This window comes from Eutrigla gurnardus (assembly GCF_963514095.1).
Source record: "Eutrigla gurnardus genome assembly, chromosome: 17".
Classification (NCBI taxonomy): domain Eukaryota; kingdom Metazoa; phylum Chordata; class Actinopteri; order Perciformes; family Triglidae; genus Eutrigla; species Eutrigla gurnardus.
The window spans coordinates 19,161,516-19,182,365 of record NC_139928.1 but is presented as its reverse complement, the minus strand read 5'-3'; the positions used below and the strand labels follow the sequence as shown (position 1 = coordinate 19,182,365).

Here is a 20,850-nt window from a genome sequence, read left to right as displayed (position 1 = left end):
GAAATCTATGTCCTTTCACAAAAAATCTGCTACTTCTTACCTTGCCAGTTGCGGATGTTGTCCCCACTTTGGATCCTCGACTCTTTCGGACATCATCGTCTCCCTCCCCCCAACTCTCAGAGGCTGTATCAGGAGATTCATACTCCGTTGAAGGGTCTTCTGAGAGCAAAGGTGCTGATTCTGGAGACTCCAGATGTTGCTGTTGGTCTTTTAAAGGTTTTGATTCAGGGACATTGGCACTATCAACTTTAGGTGGCTGCACCCTTTTCTTCTTTCTACCTTTCCCTGCTGTTTTATCTGGTTGTGTGCCGGCAGCCGTAGATTGAGCTTTGGGTTGGATGTCTGGTTTGCCTGCGACGGCCTTGTGAGAAACGTCAATGCTTTCGGCAGCATTTCTGGTTTCTGGATGGGATTCTGTCCCAACGGACGTAACTCCTCTCAACTGGATGTGTTCCTCGATGTGAGAGTCTGGTTCTTCTAGTTGACGGCTGGTCTCACCCCCTTTGATATGTATTACAGAGGTCTCCTCTTCTTTTACCTTATCGCCAACTGAAGGACTGATAAGATCACTGGCTGACTGACTGTCTGTACGTCTGTCAGTCTTCTGCTCCTCAGTGGATGTTGACTTCTCTGAATCTGGTTTTGCCATTTCAGATTCTGTGGCATTTTTTGTTTTAACACAAACCACTTGTTCCTCACTCAACTTCTCAGTATCAGGCTCAATTCTGTCGGCCACTTTTGAAGTCTTGGCCTTCTTGTTCTTCTTTCTTCGTTTACTTTGCTCAGCTTCTTTGGGCTGGACTGATGGAGCAGTTCCAACGTCTTCCTTTCCAGAGCTTCTGTTCTTCTCTCTCTCATTTGCTTCCAATTGTTGAGTCTCCACGTCCTCCTTAACTGAAAGTTTCTTCTCAGCCTTGTCTTCTTTGACCCTCATGTCTTCCTCACTCTCTCTTGGTGAACCATTGAGTCTCTTGACATCTTCATGACCCTCCACCCCATCAGCCTCAGCTGGCAGAGATTGTGATTTTATCATCGTGCCTTGACTCTCCTTCTTCACCACCTCAATGCGCAGTGCCTGCAGCTCCTCAGCTGCCTGCTTCTCACTCACGCCTTTTTCAAACACCTTTTTAAGAATGCTCTCTTTGGCTTTCAGTATCAACGCTGCTTTCTCGTCGTCAGGTAGAGGAGACTTCTGAGGGAATTCTTGCTCTTTCCTTTTCGTTATCCCCTGATTTCTGTCTGGATGTTCTGGTTGCTGAGAGACAGATACCTTAACTTCAACTTTCTCTGCCTCCATTTTCATCTCGTCCATCTTATCCTTTTCTATATCCTTTGATAACGCCATTTTTATTTCATCTTTCTCTGCCTCAACAGTATGTCCTGTTAATCCTAGAGTAGCTGAAACTTCTTCCTGTCCTTGTTGTATCAAATCAGTTTCACCCTCAATTTTCCCTTCACTCTTTCCATCACGTTCTCCATTGGGTGGCTCTATGGAAGCTGCCTGACCTTGGACCTGCTGTTTCTCATAATTGATTTGTGACCCAAGCTCATCTGTGACTACATCAATGGCCTCAGGCTGCCCCATAATATTTGCATCAGTTTGATGGATTTGAGATGGATGTTTTAGCTCTGAAGATTGTTTTTCTGTCTCTGCTTCTTTATGCTTTCCATTCCTTTTATTCTTCCTCTTCTTCTTGCTTTTGCTCTCCGTCTCTTTGGATGGAGAAGTCAACAGCTGGTCCGGTTGCCCAGCATCAGTGCTTGATTTGATCTCAATCTCTAAAGGTTTATCCTTCTCCACTCTATTATCCTTCTTATCTACGACATCATCTCTGTGTGCTACCACGTCACTCTTTCTATCATCCTCCTGACTCTGTTTTGACCCTTTATCTTTCCTTTCTCTATCATCTCTAATCTGTGCTGTCTGCTTTCCATCATCAGACAGATGATGACGCAGTGATGCGCTCTCATCGCTGAGTCTACTTTCCTTTTCCCCAACCTTTGCAGGTTTCCCATCTGACTTTAGAACAGCAGCTCCCTTTGTGACCTCTCCCTGTGAATCTTTGTCAATATCCTGAAGAACCTGAATGGATTCTCCAACAGTATCTTTGAAAACCATCCCCTTTTGTTTACCATCAATCTCACCCTCTCCTATTTGAGGTCTCTCATCATGCTTATGCTTAGGAAGAGGCTCTGATTCATGGAAGTTTGTCTGAGGTTTGATTTCTTCTATGGCTTCCTGAATTCTTTTCTCAACATTAGTAGCAAACTTAGACAAGAGGTCTATGGATTGGTCTCGCTCAATTAAAGCCTTTTCTTCCTCTGACACTTGAGCGTTGTCCTCTTCTGTTGTAGGATCATAAAACAGTGACTGATCTGATACTACAGCTGTCAATGTCTTTCCATCCTCCTGTGGAATATCCAACCCCCTTTTTGAAAGTGCAGATCTTGAAAGACCCTCAGTGTTTACGTCTGACCAGTTTGCTGGACTGTCTGGGCTTGACACTGATAATATAACAGAAGGGGTGAATGTACCATTTGATGAGGCAACAGGTGTAGCGGTACCTTCATCACACTCCATCTCCACAGAAGCCAATTTCTCCTGAATCTCTGAAGCTACATCCCTGGAGATCAGTTCTTTTGCAACGGCGTCTTCAAGACTGTGGACTCGCTGTCCAGTAGCAGGATCAACTAATCCCCCTTTCAAAAACTGATTGGTGGCTATTACACTGACCATATGGTCTTCAACTAGACCTCTGTTGCAGGCTTCAGATAGGGGAAGCCTTTCTCCAGTACTGATATCAATTATCCCTCCACTGTCTGCCTGGCTTTGAAGCAGCCTCAATGCTGGAACTGAGTCAACTTGTTTTGATGCAACAGCCTCAGGAAGAGTCATGTTATCTCTGGTTTGCTCATCCTTAATGCCTCTGAATGGTTTGACCTCCAAGAAGCGTTTGCCTGTTTCAATATCTATCTTACCCCGATTTACCAGCTCTGAATAAGGCACAATGCGTGCGGTTTCAGGGTCTAGTGCTCCTTGTGTTATAGCGGAAGAAGCCAAAGCGTCACAGGCAATATTCTCATCCAGAAGACCCCTTGATACCGCCTCTGACAATGTCAGTTTACATCCAGAGTCAGGGTCTGAAATGGCTCCTGTCGATGCCTGAAAAATGACAGCTTCTGGATGAGATGAAGGGCTTACTTTTCCATTGTAGACCGACTCTAGTTCTTCCAGTCCAAGAGCAATGGACCGATCCACTAGTCCTCTATCTACAGCATCAGGAACTGACAGCCTTATCCCTGAAGCGTGATGTATTATACCACCCTCAGCCACCTGCCTTGCCAATACTTGATAAGCCTCATCAGATCCAATTAACCCTTTCTGAATTGCTTGCTCCAGAGGAACTGGAGACCTGCACTCTGGGTCAATAACACCTTCCATCTGTAGCTGTAAACTGGCTTTAGTGAGGGCTGTTGCTGCATTAGTTTCCTTTCCTTTGCATGCCTTCTCTAGTAACACCAGTTCTTCTCTTTGATCCTCCTCAATCAGACCCAGGTTTGCTGCAAGAGTGACAGACACTTTCTTATCCCTACGTAGGTCAACAACCCCCCCAGATGCCACCTGGGCTTCTAGAAGTCGAGCAGCGGTGTTGGGGTCAATCAGCCCTGCCTGGGCTGCCTCCCTTACACCGCAGATCTGACCTTTCTCTACATTCACAATCCCTGCAAGGGTTTTATCCGACTTCAGGACACTCCACATCAGATCTTCATCTAGTAAACCCTCCTGCAAAACATCCTCCAAGCTTAGTGACTCACTGCTGCTGGCATCTAGGAAACCTCCAAACAGGCCTGACTGAGCCATTAATTTAACTGCTGTGTGGCCAGGGAGGAGACCTTGGGCTACTGCCTCATCTGGGAGCAGTCTTTCCCCTTCCACTGACATCAGACCTCCTTGTTTGAGCTCAAGGGATAACTTTGCCAATTCAGCATCCTCCCCTTCCTTCTCCATTGCTAATCTGAGGGGATCAATCTGAGGTTTATCATACTTTAAATCAGTCTTTTGTTTGATACTTTCTAATTCAGTATGTGGGTGCTTTATATCTTTCCTATCATCAGATTGTTTTGGTTTATCTTCATTTATTTTTTTCTCCAGTGGGATGGATTCTTCTAACATTTTCAGTGGTGCCGCAGCTGTATCTGCTGTTGTGGTTGTACTTCTAGTCTCCTGACCACGACTATCACCACTGGGTTTGGATTTAGTTGCTACCAGGTCATTTGGGCCCTCAAGACTTTTAGCTGAAGTCATCAAACTTCCATGATCAGATATTTCTACCTTTTGAGGTTTTAGTTTGGCATCTTGAGCCACACCACTTTCATGTTTTGCTCCAAAGACTAAATCAGTCTCTACAGTTACTGATGGTTTGTGCAGCACTTTTCTGTTAATGTCTCCAGTAGACCTCTCTTTAAGACTATCTGTACAAGTCATCTCAACTTCTCTACTTGGTGTGACTACATCAGAAGTACCTTCTTCAACCTCAGTTTGTTTGTCGCTCAACCCTACATCTGACAAACTGGACAGCTTTCCCTGCTCATCTGTGGTCAAACTGCTTTGTGGCTCAATTTGACATCCATATACAGAGTCTCCAGCAACCAGTTCAGTAGCTTTGACCAACTCCACCAACTCAGGATCTAGCAACACCAATCGTTTTCCAGAATGAGCATCGGCATAGCTGTGAGTCATGAGGTGATACAGCAGCTTGTGTTTTGCTTGCTCTTGAGGGTCCATTCCATGTGTTGGTGTAACATCCCAGACCAGGCCTGTGGGAGATGATGAGGGTGATGGAGAGGAGCTGGTGGAACCACAGCTCAAACGGTTTCGAGATGGGGTATCTGACTGGTTCATGCTGGAAAGAACATCTGGGATATGGCAGTCTTTGAGTAAACGGACAACACTGGGATCAAAGGCCTCTACGGCAGCCTGGTTTAGGGGAAGCACCTGGAGTGTTTCTGGGTTGTACAGAGCCCCGATGGCATGTCTCTGCTTTAGGATGTTCCTCGACAGCTCTCCTGAGATCACTCCTTCTTGAAGAGCCTCCACAATGGGCAGAAGTTCTCCAGATTTAGGCCAGAGTATTCCCATGAATGTCCAAAGAGACTCAAGGACCAACAGAGCCAAACGAGGAGAGAGAAGATCCCTGCGTATACTCTCTTCCAAATCCAGACGTTCTCCACTGAAAGGGTCTAGAATTCCACCATTTTGCAGCTGACGTGCTAAAACGGCACAGGCTAGATCCTGGTCCATAAGCCCATGACGAATAGCCTCCTCAACTGTCAACCGGTGGCTGCCAGACCGTGGGTCAGCAATACCACCGGCAAAGAGCTGAGCTTCAAGAAGTCGTACAGTAACTGCCCGATCAATCAGACCTTCCTGAACTGCTCGGAATATGCCAACTTTTCTTCCAGAACGGAGGCAGACACTTCCTCCAGGTTGCTGTTTGACAGGGAGGAGAAGGAGACTGGACTCATCGTCGAGCACACAGCGCTGTTGTAGCTCATATAGGTTTAGTCTTTCAGCTGTGTTTGGATCGATAAGCTCTCTGTGTTGTTGCCTTGACTGAAGGCTTTTGACAGTTCTCGGAGTCAGAAGTCTCATGTCTTCTGCTTGCTCCAAACTCAAAATCTTTCCCATCATGTTTCTCAGGCCTCCAGTGTTCATCTGGAGTTCTAAAATGCGAAGGCCCATCTTCTCTCCGATGAGCCCAAATTCTATGGCTCTAGCTACCGGCAACACATTTTGTTGTTGGTCATGTGCAGATGTAGTATTTTCCACCACAAGCAAGGCGGTCTCTAGCTCAGAAAGGGACTGTCTGGTATGGTTGTCAATCAGGCCTTGAGACAGACCTTGTTCCAGGGAAAGACCGAGAGGAGAGTCAGGCTGGAGGAGCCCACCCATAACAAGCTGGGCCTCCAGTAGTACATGGCAGGTGTCCTGGTCAATTAGACCACGTTGGGCTGCTTGGAACACTGGGAATGTTTCCACTGTTCCCAGGTCAATTACTCCAGCAATAACAATTTGGTTCTACAAAGAAAGAAGAAAAAAATCCAGTTGACATTCATTCTGGTAACATTAAAGACCAATGAGGTATGGCTCTTTGAGACAGTAAATTAATCCTGTTACGGTACTATATTATCAGATGATATTATACTATAGATAGAAAGAAGAAAAACCCACAACCAAATGCCACAAAAAATAATGGATAATGCTATACTTATTTTATATTAAAAAAGTGCTTTAATACTTACCTACGACTGGTATTCTTAAACAAGCACTAAGCATGCAACAAAGCAACTAGTAAGAAAAAGCTCTAGATAATGGATAAGTAAAGGAAATCAAAGACACAAAAGAACACAGAAGGATTCAGAAGTAGAGGAAGATAAAATATCTAGTAGAGAAAAAAAAAACGTAGAGGCAAAGGTAAGAGAGAGAAAGCGAGCGCTACTTACCGTACGGGCTCGTCCACACACACTAACGGGCCAGCTTATGACTCGGCAGAGCGAGGCGCGACAGGTGAGAAGCTGGTTGTTAGCATTCTGCATGCCACTCTTCATTGTGAGTCCTATCACTGCACTGACACTACATCCTCCTGCTCACTTTACTCTCCACTGGAATAGGCTCCGAAAAATCAACTGACGAAGGCAAAATTATCTATAGGACAACTTTAAGACAATCGTTGGAGATTGTTTCGTTTGACCATGTATCACATAAAATGTAACTACTCATTACTGTCCTGTGTTTCCACTTACTTACACTCACTGAACAGTAAACTGATCTGCAGATTGAGCGTATTTACAAACGTCCTGCTTTATTTTCCACCTCCCATTCTGATCCTTGGCTCACAGCTCGGTTGTCCACAATTCTCCTTTTGCTGCTGTTAGTGGTTTTCAAGCAAAACGCTGGTTGAAAGTTTCACACATTAATAGTATGCATTAGAACAAACACAAAAACTTGCATTCACACACTTTGTGATCTGGACACAACATGCTCAAATGGTGATGTGTTGAGGTTGTTTTTTTTTTTTTGCATAGCTGGCCTCTGGTGCACTTACACTCTAAACCTTTAAAAACATCTATGAGTATTTTTTAAGTCATATTAAAATCCCCTGTAAAAACATTCACATAGGAATCAGTTATGAGGTGCAGCATTTAAGACATAACAGTTATCAAAACCTGTAATTCTCACACATTCAGTTCTCTTTTTGACAGATGTGGATGTGTGACTGGTCGACTGCACATGTGTACATGGGGGTAAACGTGATGCGGAGTAAAAACTACTGAAATGAGGTCACTTTATGCAGTGGTATACATTACTACTCCATAAAGAAATTAACATGATACTATTTTGTAGCGACAGACACCTAACAAAAAACTTCTAGCCAACTGCTAGCATGACTAGCAGCATGCGGCACCACAGGCCACGTATTAACCATGTTAGCAGTTCAGCAGATGTGATGATAGTGACAGTGATGATGAAGATGATCAAAACTAGGGTGGGGGTCGTTAATGGTATGACTGCAGGCTTTTATGAGAACAGTGTCGGTGAAACACTCCATGCTTATGCCCGATTCAGACAGCGTCATCCAGTGAAACTGCAAACGTGTTTATTCTATTATTTGTAACTTCTCCTTGAATGACAAAGAAGGAGTCAAAGGAAAGTGACAAAAATAGAAAATGTTATTTTTAGATCATCTGGACACGCGTCTGAAAAGGGTCTGTGATGTTTGTTAAACCAAACCAAGGCAATGAGTGAGACTCGTCAATAGTGGTGATGTTTGTGAAAAATGCACACTTTGAACACACAACATGCTGTACAACACACACACACTCTCTCGCTGGCACATGAACTCACGCTTAGCTCGCAGGCGTATTCGGCAACATTGTTCACAGTTACATTTTGACAAGCTTGCAAAACCTGAAAACATGTAGAATCCCTTTTCCGTCGCCAACCAATCTACCTTTCTTTCCTCCTCTTTGGCCAGTTGCTGCTCCAGCTGCTGCAGCTGCTGGGTGGAGCTGTCACACAGTTGGTTGTAGGTGTCCGTCAGCTGCTCCAGCTGAGCCTGGACAAGAGCACGCTCCTCTGGGGACAACCTGGACCAGCAGGAGGAGTTCATGTGAGAAAAGCAGCTAGACGAGCAGTCAGTGGTTGTAAAGTTGCTCTGTGTTGGATTCTAGGACACCGGTGGAGTCGACCAGGAAGTGAAGTGGGCTGATGTGAACTTACTTGCTGGCCTGTTTTGATGACAGGAAGGCCTGAGTGCTCCTGATGGCTTCGGCCACTTCCTCCTTCTTGGCTGCCAGCTGTTCACTGATGGCCTTGAGGAGAACGCACAGTCACGATCAACTACCATTTTAGCATACTACTATATATTATTCTCACTGGACCACATGAAATGCTGTGCAGATTTCTATTGTACCTGTTGAGCAGCGAGTGAAGACTCGGCGTTGGGGCCCCCAGTCCGTCCCTGGAGGCCTTGGACCCAGCCCAGCAGGTCTGAAACCTGACCCACCCTGGCCTGCTTCTCCTCCTCCACCTCTTTCTGCAGATTAAACACAAGATAAATCAAACTATTATCCTCACAAGTGTTTTGCTCTGGCGACGGTAGTGCGTGTTTATCCAGTAACGACCATGAATTTTGCTTCATTTTTGTCTGAATCACTGATGGATCCACATATTCAAACAGGAGAGTGATCATATAGTGAACCGAAGTCCCACCTCCTCTTCTTCTAGTCTTCTCAGTGCATCACTGATGTACTTCACATGTTGGGTTGTCAAGGTGACCAAGGCTGTGTAGCGTGTTCTCAAGTCCATGAACTGCAGAGGAAACAATTAGAAGACATTCGTGCTTCATCATCTTAATATTCAGAAACATATTAGTTCTATTAATCAAACGAATACACCGGACTCTGGATCCTCACCTCCTGAGTGATGGCGTCGGAGGAAGAGTGCATCCTCCTCCTCTTGACAGGCGACTTGTGCGTCGATTCTACGAAGGCTCTGTAGGTCATCAGCTGCAGCTCGTAATCCTGAGGAATAGTCATGACATGAGTAAACTGTCAGAATGCAAAAGAGAGCATTTTACACTGACACGCACAAACTAAACTGGAAAAATATTCAAAATCAGATATTTGACACGCTGTTTATGATGAACAAAGAGAAAGAAGAGACTCTTACCTTCACTGAGGTGCAGTACTGTTTGGAGTGAGTCTGACACTCGTCTAGTTTGGCCTGATTCTGTTCAATCTCAGCAACTAATGCCTGAAGACGGGAATCAGACAAAAACAACACGTATCATTTATCCAAGTCATATTTTGTTTTAAAACATTTGACTCCAACATTTCAGAGAACCATCCATTCAGTGCACAGATCACAGTGACATCAGCGTTGCTCACCGTCTGCTGGGCCAGTTGTTCAGACAGCGCCTTGCTGTCCGACTGTCCAGGTTGTGTGTTTTCTTGTCTCTCCGTGGTTTCTTCGATCCAGCCGATCAGAGCAGAATGACCGTCTCTGTACTGCTGCAGAGCCGAGCTCACAGCTTCTAGATCGGCCCGTCTGCAACAAAACAGGTTCAACATACAGACGCATTTATTATAAGAACAGGTCGTATAATTCAGAAATCTTCCATGTTCTACCATAACATTTCTATAATAATCAGAGACTAAACAACTTGTCCTGCTCACCGTGTCTCCATCTGTCTCTTGACTCCACTCCACCTCTCTGCCATCTGATTGGCCGTCTCCTGGTAGCGCTCCAGCTCGGGGCTGCGGTCTGGGTGGAGCCTGCTGAGCTGAGCCCCCGCCTCTTTGGCCCGGCCCACCTCCAGCTGCAGGGACTGGAAGACGCCGTCCTGCTCGAGGAGCTCCGCCTGCCACGACTGAGATACAAAGGAAAGGATGCAGAACAAAAGGTTAGAGTGCGTTTCCAGATTTTCTGTCTTCAGTCTTTTCACGGTTATCAGAACTTACCCCGAGTTGATCTCTGAGGTTTTTAATGGCCGTCGTGTCAGCGGGAACGATGTCCTCTTCACTGAGTCTGCTCTCGTGCTTCATGAGCTGGCTCTCCGCTTCATCCAGGCTACGCATCAGGACGTCTACTGTTTTTAACCTGAGGAGGTGAAATGCAAAGAGACGTGGTGTAAGTCAAACATTCACGTATATTTCAAAGTTAACCAGTAAACGGGAGAAAAGGCTCTCTTACTTTTCTAGGTAGACGGAGGAGAGGTTGTGCAGTTTGTCCGTCTTCTCCACAGCCTGGTTGAGTTCAGACCGGAGGACGGGAACGCTGGAGGAGGTCGGCTTCTCCTCGAAGAAAGCGACGCAGCGCCGAGACACGTCACCCAAACTGGAGCGGAGGGCGCCCAGCTCAGACTGCAGCTTCTGGACAAGAGAAAATACAGAGCAGAATCAGCAACGTCCTTCTGACCAAACTGCGTTTCAAAAAAGTAAAGCGGCCAGTTGTTTACAAAGAAGAGTGTCAGCCAGACATGTTTCTAATAAAAATGTGTTATGGCCCTTTCCAACCAGCAGATGGGGCTCACACTGACCTTCTGCTCCTCTATCTGGACAGTGTTGTCAATGCTGCCACCTGACAGCCGGCTGGGAGGCGGAGTCAGAATCCCCCTCATCAGTCTCTGCTCCGCCTCGTTCAGACGAAGGTGGATGTTCTGCAGCTCCGACAGGTACGACCGAGACACAGACTCGTCCTTCTCCACTGGAGAGAGAGCAGAGGAGAAAGAAGAAGAGTTAGTGGAGCGGAAGGAGAAGTGGCACGGAAATAGAACCCTCAAGTAAAGTGTGTGATGATTTGTCTCACCTGTCTCCATGTTGAGCAGCAGGTCCTGGCAGTGCTGCTGAGCCTGCTGGACCTCCTTCTCCAGCTCTCGTCTCTCGCCTGCCGTGAACACGGCGCTCTCTTTGCTGTCGGACAGGAAGTCGGCCAACTGGGACTCCAGGTGATCCAGGACCTGCTGCCGCTCTGCCGGAGTCTGACAGCGAACCTGACAGGCAGAAGGGCAGAAGGTAAGAGAGGACGGGAACAGGACGGACCGGAGAAAGAGCAACAGATCACACAGCAGAATAAAAAGGTAGAGAGAGTCTCACTGTGTCCAGGCTCCAGCCGGAGACAGTCCGGATGTCTTTGAGCAGGTAGTGCCAGGACACCACACTCTTCATGTTCACATGCAGCTGGTGCCACAGAGACATGACCTTCTGGTACAGCTGCTCGGCCCTGCACACACAAGCAAACACCAGAGATGTTTCCAGAAGGGTTTGATGCTGAAATGTGGTGTCAACTGTGTAGAAAAAGTGACTTTACTCCTGGACTCTGTCACCAACGGTAACCTGTTGTTTATGTTGGGTTTCAGGTGTGTGTCTCACCTGCTGGCTGTGTCGATGGCCTCCTGGTTGGGAGGCGGGACGGTGAAACACACCGAGGGAACCATGGCCTCGTTCCCCGTCGTGCTGATGACCTTCCACTTTGTCCTCTGGGAGTTGTCCTCCAGCACACACTCCTCTCCTCGGGTTATTGTGATCTGAGAGCCGGCAGGGGAGCGGATGGATGGAAGAACAGAGGGAAGGATAGATGGAGCACAGAAAGAGGGGGAATTACAGATGGTGGGAACGAGGAAGGGAAGAGGAGCAGATGAAGAACAAGATGAAAAGTAAAAGAGAAAATGACAAGAATGGAAGGATTTGGATTCATTAAAAGGGAGACGGGATGGATGGAGGAGAGGTCAGGTGGAAAAGAGGAAGAGTCGGGGAGGAGAGAAGTGAAAACACGTAAACCAAAAACTGATCCATAATGCAACACAAAATAGAAACACTCATGAAGTTAGCAGAAGCCCTAGAATGATATGATATTAGAGATCTTGATACAGGAACGATGTGAACAACTTAAGGGATAGTTGTGATGTTTTGAAGTTGGGTTGAATGAGGTGCTTTTCCATAATCAGTGCTTCACCTACAGTAGATGGAGGTGGAGAAACAGAGCGGAGTACCAGCATGGGAGCTAAAGCTTCACCTCGCCTTCAGATTAGACATTTTAGTTACTTCGGATTCACCAAAGTCACACAATAATGCAAACAAACTATGATGAAGGCAGCAGTAGATGAGTAACTCACAGTTCTGTCAATAGAGTTTGGTGGCTTAGAAGATAACAGTGTCAGTTTCCTGACTGTGGAGAAGCACAATACAACCCCACCTATCCCTTTAAAGTGAGCTATACTGACACCTGGAGTTTCAAGAATCCACCAACAAGAAAACAGTTCTGACATGGTGATTTAAAGAAACCCAGTGTACGTTTGGGATTAGAAATAAAGACGAGGCGGAGCTGTGAGACTGTGGAGAAGAGTTTGAGTTTGGCTGCACATAAGAAGGCCACGGCTGTACTGCCTCCCCCACCCACCACCCTCTCTCACCCCTTCCCTGCACACACACATCTTAAAAACATCAATAATGCAAAGCTATGCACGTACAGTTCATACATGAAATGTAGATTAAAGCTTCTTATTGGACTGACTGACTGAATGAGCCTCAGGAGCTCGTGTTAAATTCAGTTCAGTTCAGCTCGCTGGTTGCATCCCACCCTTATCAACACTGATGCCGTCTCCAAACCTGCGACTACTCCGAGTTTCATCCTCACCTTTAGTCTGTATGAAAACATTCATACAGCAGGACAGTAAATACATGGTGGAGATGAAACAGGATTTTCTGTCCAAATTACAGCTTCTTTCAGGCATTTTCATTTTCCCTTACAAAGTATTTTTCAATTTTTTACTTAAATTACGTTTTTTTGTCGCTAATACCCTCAATTTGTTAGAGTGACAACGTCCAGACGTTCTTATCCCATAAGACACAACAGGTTGCCATGTGCAGAGCACATACAAACCATGTGGTCCTCTTTTTTTATATAATATGTAACAATAAACACAATTTAGCATATTCGTTCTGATAAGGCATTTCCATTTCCTGTTTTGGTTTCAGAGCACAAGGAACCAATTTAAACAGAGCTACTGTTTAACTGATTTGTATTCCAAGAAAGGTATCAAACACAGTGAAACTGACATCAGCTGATAAGAGAGGAGCAACCAGGGCAGTGCAGACTCTGAGGTGAGAGAGGGAGAATATAGGCAGCTATACCTGGACGTTTGTCTTGCCAGCCCAGCCGACAGACGAGAGGAAGGGAAGAGGGAGAGGAGGAGGAGGGAGTGAGAAGGGAAAGGTAAAAAAAGGTAGATGAGGGTATGGAGAGAAAGGAGACACAGGAAAGTGAAGGAGAGAAAGATTATTTTTTGTTTGTCCAGAGGTCTGGTGAACATCAGCACAAACTGCTATGTTTCAGTAGAACTATGATTAAGGCTTTCAGCGTTTACTTTATTTTAAGATCAGAAGACCGAACCATCCTTCCTTCTTCACCTGGATACCTCTCATACAGTATGCTTCAATGAACTAATCGAGCTAAGCTAAAAATAGCAGCAGAAGGCGCCGCAGTGTGTCCATGCGGCAGGAGAGATGGGTGCTGGTTTTCAACTGAGATGTATAATTTATTGGCTTTTAGATTCCCTTAGGACATCACAGCTGAGAGTGACAGGGAGGGAGACGTCACTGGTTTCTATGTGTGTTACATAAAAGAGGCACAACTTCAGTTCTCTTCTCGTTCTCGTCTTTTCAGCATCTGTTGTGAGAATTATGTCAGAGATCATAATCGGTATCCTTCCATAGCTTCCTAATTGAGCCAAAACAAGTGAAAACAACTGGAGCAGTTACCAAAAACAAACCCCTTCTGTGTCTTATTCATGGATTTGGAGCACCGAGGTGTAGACGTACTCAACAGTGTAAAAAAAAACTACTTCTGGAGGAAGGAGGTCAAATAGAGCAGCCACAAGGTGGATGTGGAAGGGGGCTTGGAGAGGAGGTGCAGAGAGGAGGTGGTCGGGGTGAGGGTTAAAACAACAGAAAGGGGGCAGTGGTGAGCTGGTACTGCTGATCTAATCTACTTGACACACAAGACATTTTGATTTCCGACGATATCATTAATATTCATGAACCCCAGTTGTTCTGGGAGCTGAGATGGGAAAAGAAACACTGGCTTATTTCAGCTCGACTACAAATGTAGGTTTTCAGTGTGTAAAACGTGCACGTGTTGGTCTATGGGGAGTCCCGTACCTCTATCTGTCTGTAGTCGCAGACGGCTCTGATGGGCGTTGTGGCTCCCAGGGTGCTCTCTGCGTTGCGGGGGCGGAGCTGCACCACCGTCTTGGCCCGGCCCACGAGGCTCGCCACCGTACTCCGGTACTCTATCAGCTGCTCCTTCTCCTCCTACAGGACAGAGGAAGTCATTACAACACTCAGTCACGATAGTGCCGATAGTTCATGCGATACTTCGTCCTTCATATACAGGAAGGAAATGTATTATAGTGGCTAAATCAAATTCAATTAAAAAAAGCCACAGTCAGGACATTTAACAAACAATCTACAGCGGTTGACATATGTTTTTTCATGGTTTAGTCACTATAATAAAGGCTTATTTTCTAGTTGTTCTCAGACTTTGGAGTGCCTGGATGTCCTCCATGAAATCCTGATCCCCCCCCATTTACCAAGACCTCCCAACACATGATCTAAACTTGACTACACAGAGCAACAAGTTCACGCTTCATTTTGGGAAAATCACAACCATCAACCTCATGATGACGCAAGAGTTAAAGTCGAGAACATGAATATAATTAGGCTTCATCCTCTCGGCTGGAAAACTGTGGTTACGCACGGACATTTGAGACTGGAAAATGTGTGTGTTCGTGAGTGTGTGTGTGAGTGTGCTTGTGCTTGTGTGTGTGTGTGGAAAAATCAAAGCGCTTGAGAACTGGCAACATCCGTCTCCGATTCCACTGAGCTGCAAGAACCCTGGTGGCTTCAGTCGATGCCACATTCATTTTACACCACCGGACAACAGCACAAATCATATCAAACACATATTTCCTGTTAGAATATATATTTTCTATATATATACATATATAACAACGTTCAGCCTATTAGCCCATGAGATTAAGCCGACTAAGCTGCTGGTGTCAGCTCGGGTGCTAACCATCAAACATTTAAAAGGTGTGCTCTTCACACTAACGGGCAGCGTTTCTACTGGCCTCGAGCAGAGAGAGTCATTAAGGGTTAATTAGAGAGAGAGACGGGCAGGGAGACAGGTACAGGGAGACGGGCAGGGAGACAGGTACAGGGAGACGGGCAGGGAGACCGGTACAGAGAGACGGGCAGGGAGACAGGTACAGAGAGGGAACATGTGTGAATATCTCGTACATTACACCCCGGAAATGAATTTCACACTGAGACGGCGGCCGCTGCAGTCGGCACTATTATAATGAGTCAAATGACAAAGTGAGAAGAAACACAATTAACACAGTGATACATTACAATGTGGTGGGCATGAGGAATCCATCGCTGCAAATTAATTATGACCACAAGCTCAACGATCATCACTCTGGGAACAATTCCATTATCAGAGAAGCTTTAAAATGTCCTGGAGCCCGACTGATGCTGGCCGACTGAAACCGGGCAGAAACGAACACAGAAACGCTTTAACTGGAAGCAAACTCAACCAGCAGGTTCATCAATACAGATATATCTGTGATAGGTCAATATCAGCCAGTATAACTCATATGTTCTGCAGCCAATAAAATCATAGTCATAAACCTGCCTGCCCGAGGGGAAGTGATTATCATTATCATCGTTATTCAGAAGCTTCAGTTCTTAGTATCAGCTTCACCCTCCCAGAGGGAGATGGAGCAAAGCAAACTGGAAACTGATTACTCTGCACAAACAGAAGCAGGCAGACACGAAGGCGTAAACACCGTGAGAGTGCAGGTGATTGCAGATGCATTCAGCATGTTACGTATCCGGGCTGCACACAGATCTGTGGAAAAACTGTCTGTGACACGCACCGGTTTATTGAGGATAAACGCTCACCGCTCTGACCTGCGGAGCGTTGCACACCGACTCCGCCATCTGCTCGAGTCAGAGTGTGTGTGTGTGTGTGTGTGTTAGGTGTGAAGGTGGCAGTCTCACAAAGGTGCCACGGGGGGGATGACTCAGCAAAGATGCTCTCTAACAGATTACTTCTCCCTGTCATGTGGCATGCTGCGGCTGCCCGAGGACGCTGGCGTGCTAACACTCTGCTCTGCTGCTCCTGGGCTGCGTTCAAACACCATGTTGAAATAGTTAGGATATGGCTGTATGATTCCTGTCATGATTAGGTGTGTTCTGTGCCCACAAGGTGGCAGCGTGGCTTCTAAACGTGAAGGAGCATAGTAAGCTGGGATAAAATGATTGCTGGGAACATTTGTGATAACGTAAGCATCATACAAACATAAGTACAGAAAGTGAAGGGGGGAAGGATACCATTGAGTCCTGCAGGAGGTCTTCCAGTTTGCTGAGTCGGCTGTTCTTGTCACAGGTGTACTGTCTCTTGATGGTTTCCTGGAGCTGGCGAAGGTACGACTCGCATTCCCGAGAATCGCTCATAAACTGACACAAGAGATAGAAACATGAGAATGATTTACTGACATCATACACACACGACTGGGAACTATATTATGAGGTCATGACGTGGATCGCCTCACCTGGAAGTACGCTGTGTTATCTTTGAGATGCTGCTCCACGCACACACAGAGCTGGTTCACCCACTGCCACTGGGTCTGCAGGGCTGCACTGTAAGCCTGGTAGCATGCAGAGAGGAGAGGGGTTACACTGCAGTTACACACAGTACAAACTCCCACAGGCATGAACACATGTCTGCCTTACAACACACGTAAGATGCAGTGGCGGAGAATGAAACCAGTGTGAAAACCCAAAGTGTTTTGCACCATCTTACTGTAGTTTTACAGACAGAAAACCAGCTCAATCTGGTGGAAGATTTTAAAAATAAAGAGCCAAAAATATCCCTTGTGATGCATAAGGTTTATTGTTTCTACTGGCTATGATTAGAAAAAGGTACCGTTTGCCAAAAAGGTCAGTTTACCCTCTCTAGTCTTCTAAAAATGCAGCATAAAACAATTCATCATGAAGTGCACAGTCAACCCAAAGAAAGCAGCATTTGAACAAAAGCATTTGGGGCTGAACTGTCCCAACAGATGCATCACAGAAGAAAAAGGCCACCGTCTTTAAAGGTCACCGAGTCCAACCGGACACATTCATAGACTCACCTCCACCGTCTGTTTGGCTGGATGGTTCTCCAGACACAGGCGGTTGGCCGTTTCCTGCAGCGACCGCATCACATCTTGTTTTTCATCCAGCTCCAACCTCATTTCCTGTAAACAGAACAGGAAAGGAGGGATGGAACAATAGATTACAGGTTTTTTATGGCACTGGCCTGATGTTAAAAAATAGCGTTGGGTGACCATGTAAACACCGCCGATGGATGTGGGAAACTTAATTGCGTAGTTTAGAAACTGTGAAGTGAGCTCATAAGAGATATGATAAGATCTTCCAGAGGTTTGTGGTTTCAGAACAGCTTCTCCCCCTTCCTCCACTCACGCTGTATAATTCTCTCTTGGCGTTCATGCTGGTGTTGTTGTCGCTCCAGTCGTAGGCGATCTCCTCCTCCTCCCTCTCGTTGAGCCAGATCAGCTCCTCGGTGCAGTTCGACACAAACGAGTGCAGGCTCTCCAAGCCCCGCAGGCGCCATGATGAATGCTCCTATGGCAACCACACAAACAGAAGTCATCGCCATGCCGATCAGCAGTGCAGAGAGAAGTCTTTTTTAAAACAGCTCCATTCTCTGCTAGTTTGGATTATATCCTGCTGCGACATTTGCATGGAAGTTTGGAGGATGTCAGAGCTGCTGAAGAGGAGATTTCTGCCTCAGAGTCTGAGAAAAATCTCATAACTAATTTTGGGGAAAAGATAAATAACAGCTAAATGTGTATTTTGGATGTTTTCTCTCCACTCATCTGAAAATGTTGATGTAAAATAGCCTCAAATCATATGTGAATTATGGGCATTTATTGAATTATTAGACCAATTCATCTTTTAAGAGGCATTATTCCATTACATATCTATATATGTATATATATATATTTATGAGAGTAGAGTAGGAAATCCTTAATGTGACTGCTCCTCTACTTCTATGATATAATAATATTATCAGTTAAGTTGCTCCATTACATGAGCATCTACAAATCACACAAAACCGAAGTGAATATTTAACCACAATTTATGTTAATTCACAGAATAAAATTCATAGTTTTAGGGAATTAAACAAAAAAAGAAAAAATATATGAGGAGACGAGAATGAGGAGACAAAGAAATCAAAGGAGAGAAGGGGAGGCTTTGGGGGAAAGAGAGCAGATGCAGATTTGAGAGCGGTGTCATGGTGTAATGGGATTAAGAGAGGAACGGGTGAACTGGGAAACAAAGAAGCCACAAACACAGCTCTTTATGTGAGGCTGACCAGGAGTTTGCAGTATTGGTGCTCCAGCTTGGCCAGGGTTTCAGAGTAGCTGCTCTTGAAGTTTGGGGACACTTGAGCCTGAAGGAGAGGAGGGTAAAGCATGGTTAGGAGTCACGCCTCTCAGCCCCAGCGTCTCTGTGCTCATGCATGTGTGAGGCGTGTACCTCGTAGCTGCGGGCCTCCTGCAGGCTGCTCATTAGCTCCTCCACTCTAGTGTGGATGGTGTTGTGCTCTTGGAGGTTGTTTTCTACAGAGGGGAGGTCTGCGCCCCATTCAGCACGCTCCAAAAGATCCTGATGCACACAAAGGGCAAACAAATATTTATTTTTATCTCACTGAAAATTATTTATCTTCTAAATATGTTTTTATTTTATTTTTTAAAGCTCCAGTTGAATGTTTTCAGATTTTTAATGCCTTTTAAATGTAGATTTAACGTTGTTATGGTAATAATAATGCCATTTAAATTCATATTTAATTAAAGATGTTATGACATTGTTGTCATAAGTTGCATTAGAAAACACAAAATATAGTTTAATTTGTCTTAGGGATTTTATATGATTGTAAACAGAGCATGTTTTTGATAAATTGTCTTTCATGACTGATTCTAAGGGCTGCATTCTGACCTGCGTCTCCTCCACCCATCCCAGCAGCTCGTAGATGAACCTCAGGTTCCCTTCGTCCTCCGATGACGACATGGCCACCAGCTGGGAGCGAGCGGTGGGACGCCTCAGGAGAGCGGCACCCACTGCACCCACGGCTCCCACAGCTCCCAGCAGCGTCTGTCCCAGCGTCAGGCCGCCGTCCGTGGCCCTCTGGGCGGTGTTATCCGCCCCGGTGGAGCCCAGCGCCTGAGAGAAGTGGCCTTTCCTGTAGACACTGGAGCACTGCAGTCTGAGGGAGACCAGCTCCTCTTGAAGGCAAGAAACCCTGGTGATGTGAGACATGATGAATAGTTACTTATTCATCATTCTTCCTTTTTTGTCCCTTTATATACTGGATGAACAGCAACATAGAACCCAATAAGCAGCTTTAATGGTAGAACACATCACAACTGGTGGACCCTGTATTATACTAATTAATAAGAGTCGAACCCTTCCCTCATTCCTGGTAAACCGAGCCGGGTCAAACCCACCTGAACACCAGCTGCTCCACCTGGTAGTACTTCTCCTCTCGGAGGACTTTCAGCTCCTGGTTCAGCTGTCTGATCAGAGACTCGCAGTCCTGCAGGTAGCAGGCCAGCTCCCTCTCACACTGCACCGGCTCGCCACTCTCCACCCGAGACATGTCCTGGAAGACAGAGCGGGCAGGGTGTGACCAGGTTTGCTTCCTTGTTTTATGTGTTATGGTTCTTTTTTTATGAGCTAATGTTCTGCTGTTTAGTGTTCCCCCAGACACGGATTCAGTAAACTATACAGTGAAAACTAAACAGCAGCAAAACCAGCAGGAAAAATATGAATATATTGCAAACCAAGGCTATAATCCAGTAATTATGTGGACAAGGTAAAAAGAATATCTTCCATAGGTCATACTCGGGATGATATAGGATCTTATTGTGGATGGAGATTAAAAAAAAGTGACCTCTCATCCGTATCCCAATCGTTCACAGCCATTGGCAGACGGTAGTTTAATTAATGCTCTCATATATAATTAAAATGTCCTGATTATGATAGAAACATTATTTTAAATGTTGTTTTACACGTGGCCTGTATTGATGGACTAAAATCCCAGATCTGTTGTTGATTTAGTGCCATAATTAATGTTAAGTTTGATGTTCATATGGCACCCTGATTAAACATTTAAAGATGGCACCCAGGTTTCAGACCCCCGGGTTATGCAATTAGCAACAGAGACCAACAAAAGTAAAGATAATTGGACAAAGAGCATGAGGTCCATTATCTAACTGCAACAGACAGACTGGAAGAGAGACTGTGTTTGCAGAACGCAGCGTGTGGTGAGTAATTATTTATTGTTCCACAAGGTTACTTACTTACTTTTACAGCCTGAACATATTAACACGTTGTAAATTAGCACAACTAATGATCCAACACTCACCGAACACACACCCCATGAGCCTGCATGTGTGTGTGAGAGGAAATTAAAAATCAGATATGAGAGGTGGAGTACTCACAGCCTGGAGGGTGTTCTTAGCCAGGGTGAGCTTCTCCTCACAGTCCAGAGCCATGTTCTGGATCTTATTAGCCCTCTGAAGGAGCAGTTCTAGCCTGAAAACACACACACACACACACACACACACACACACACACACACACACACACACACACACACACACACACACACACACACACAGAGAGAGAGAGAGAGAGAGAGAGAGAGAGAGAGAG

General features: G+C 45.6%; 1 protein-coding gene across 2 annotated transcripts in view; it reads right to left on the bottom strand.

Annotated features, from left to right (window-relative positions):
• The window catches only part of macf1a (microtubule actin crosslinking factor 1a), a 180,027-nt gene that overhangs the window by 66,758 nt on the left and 92,419 nt on the right, over positions 1–20,850 (bottom strand). For both annotated transcript variants that reach the window (XM_084032230.1, XM_084032229.1), the window contains 25 exons: positions 20,637–20,730; positions 19,641–19,795; positions 19,132–19,435; positions 18,673–18,801; positions 18,509–18,586; positions 17,593–17,754; positions 17,262–17,366; positions 16,680–16,775; positions 16,459–16,584; positions 14,221–14,373; positions 11,434–11,588; positions 11,158–11,284; positions 10,871–11,054; positions 10,602–10,768; positions 10,256–10,434; positions 10,024–10,162; positions 9,739–9,932; positions 9,451–9,610; positions 9,233–9,316; positions 8,977–9,084; positions 8,774–8,872; positions 8,475–8,597; positions 8,282–8,373; positions 8,013–8,148; positions 41–6,079 (listed from right to left, as the gene is read on the bottom strand). In XM_084032230.1, coding sequence (XP_083888356.1) covers positions 41–6,079; positions 8,013–8,148; positions 8,282–8,373; positions 8,475–8,597; positions 8,774–8,872; positions 8,977–9,084; positions 9,233–9,316; positions 9,451–9,610; positions 9,739–9,932; positions 10,024–10,162; positions 10,256–10,434; positions 10,602–10,768; positions 10,871–11,054; positions 11,158–11,284; positions 11,434–11,588; positions 14,221–14,373; positions 16,459–16,584; positions 16,680–16,775; positions 17,262–17,366; positions 17,593–17,754; positions 18,509–18,586; positions 18,673–18,801; positions 19,132–19,435; positions 19,641–19,795; positions 20,637–20,730 — 9,388 coding nt within the window. The remainder of the gene's footprint in view (positions 1–40; positions 6,080–8,012; positions 8,149–8,281; positions 8,374–8,474; positions 8,598–8,773; positions 8,873–8,976; positions 9,085–9,232; positions 9,317–9,450; positions 9,611–9,738; positions 9,933–10,023; positions 10,163–10,255; positions 10,435–10,601; positions 10,769–10,870; positions 11,055–11,157; positions 11,285–11,433; positions 11,589–14,220; positions 14,374–16,458; positions 16,585–16,679; positions 16,776–17,261; positions 17,367–17,592; positions 17,755–18,508; positions 18,587–18,672; positions 18,802–19,131; positions 19,436–19,640; positions 19,796–20,636; positions 20,731–20,850) is intronic.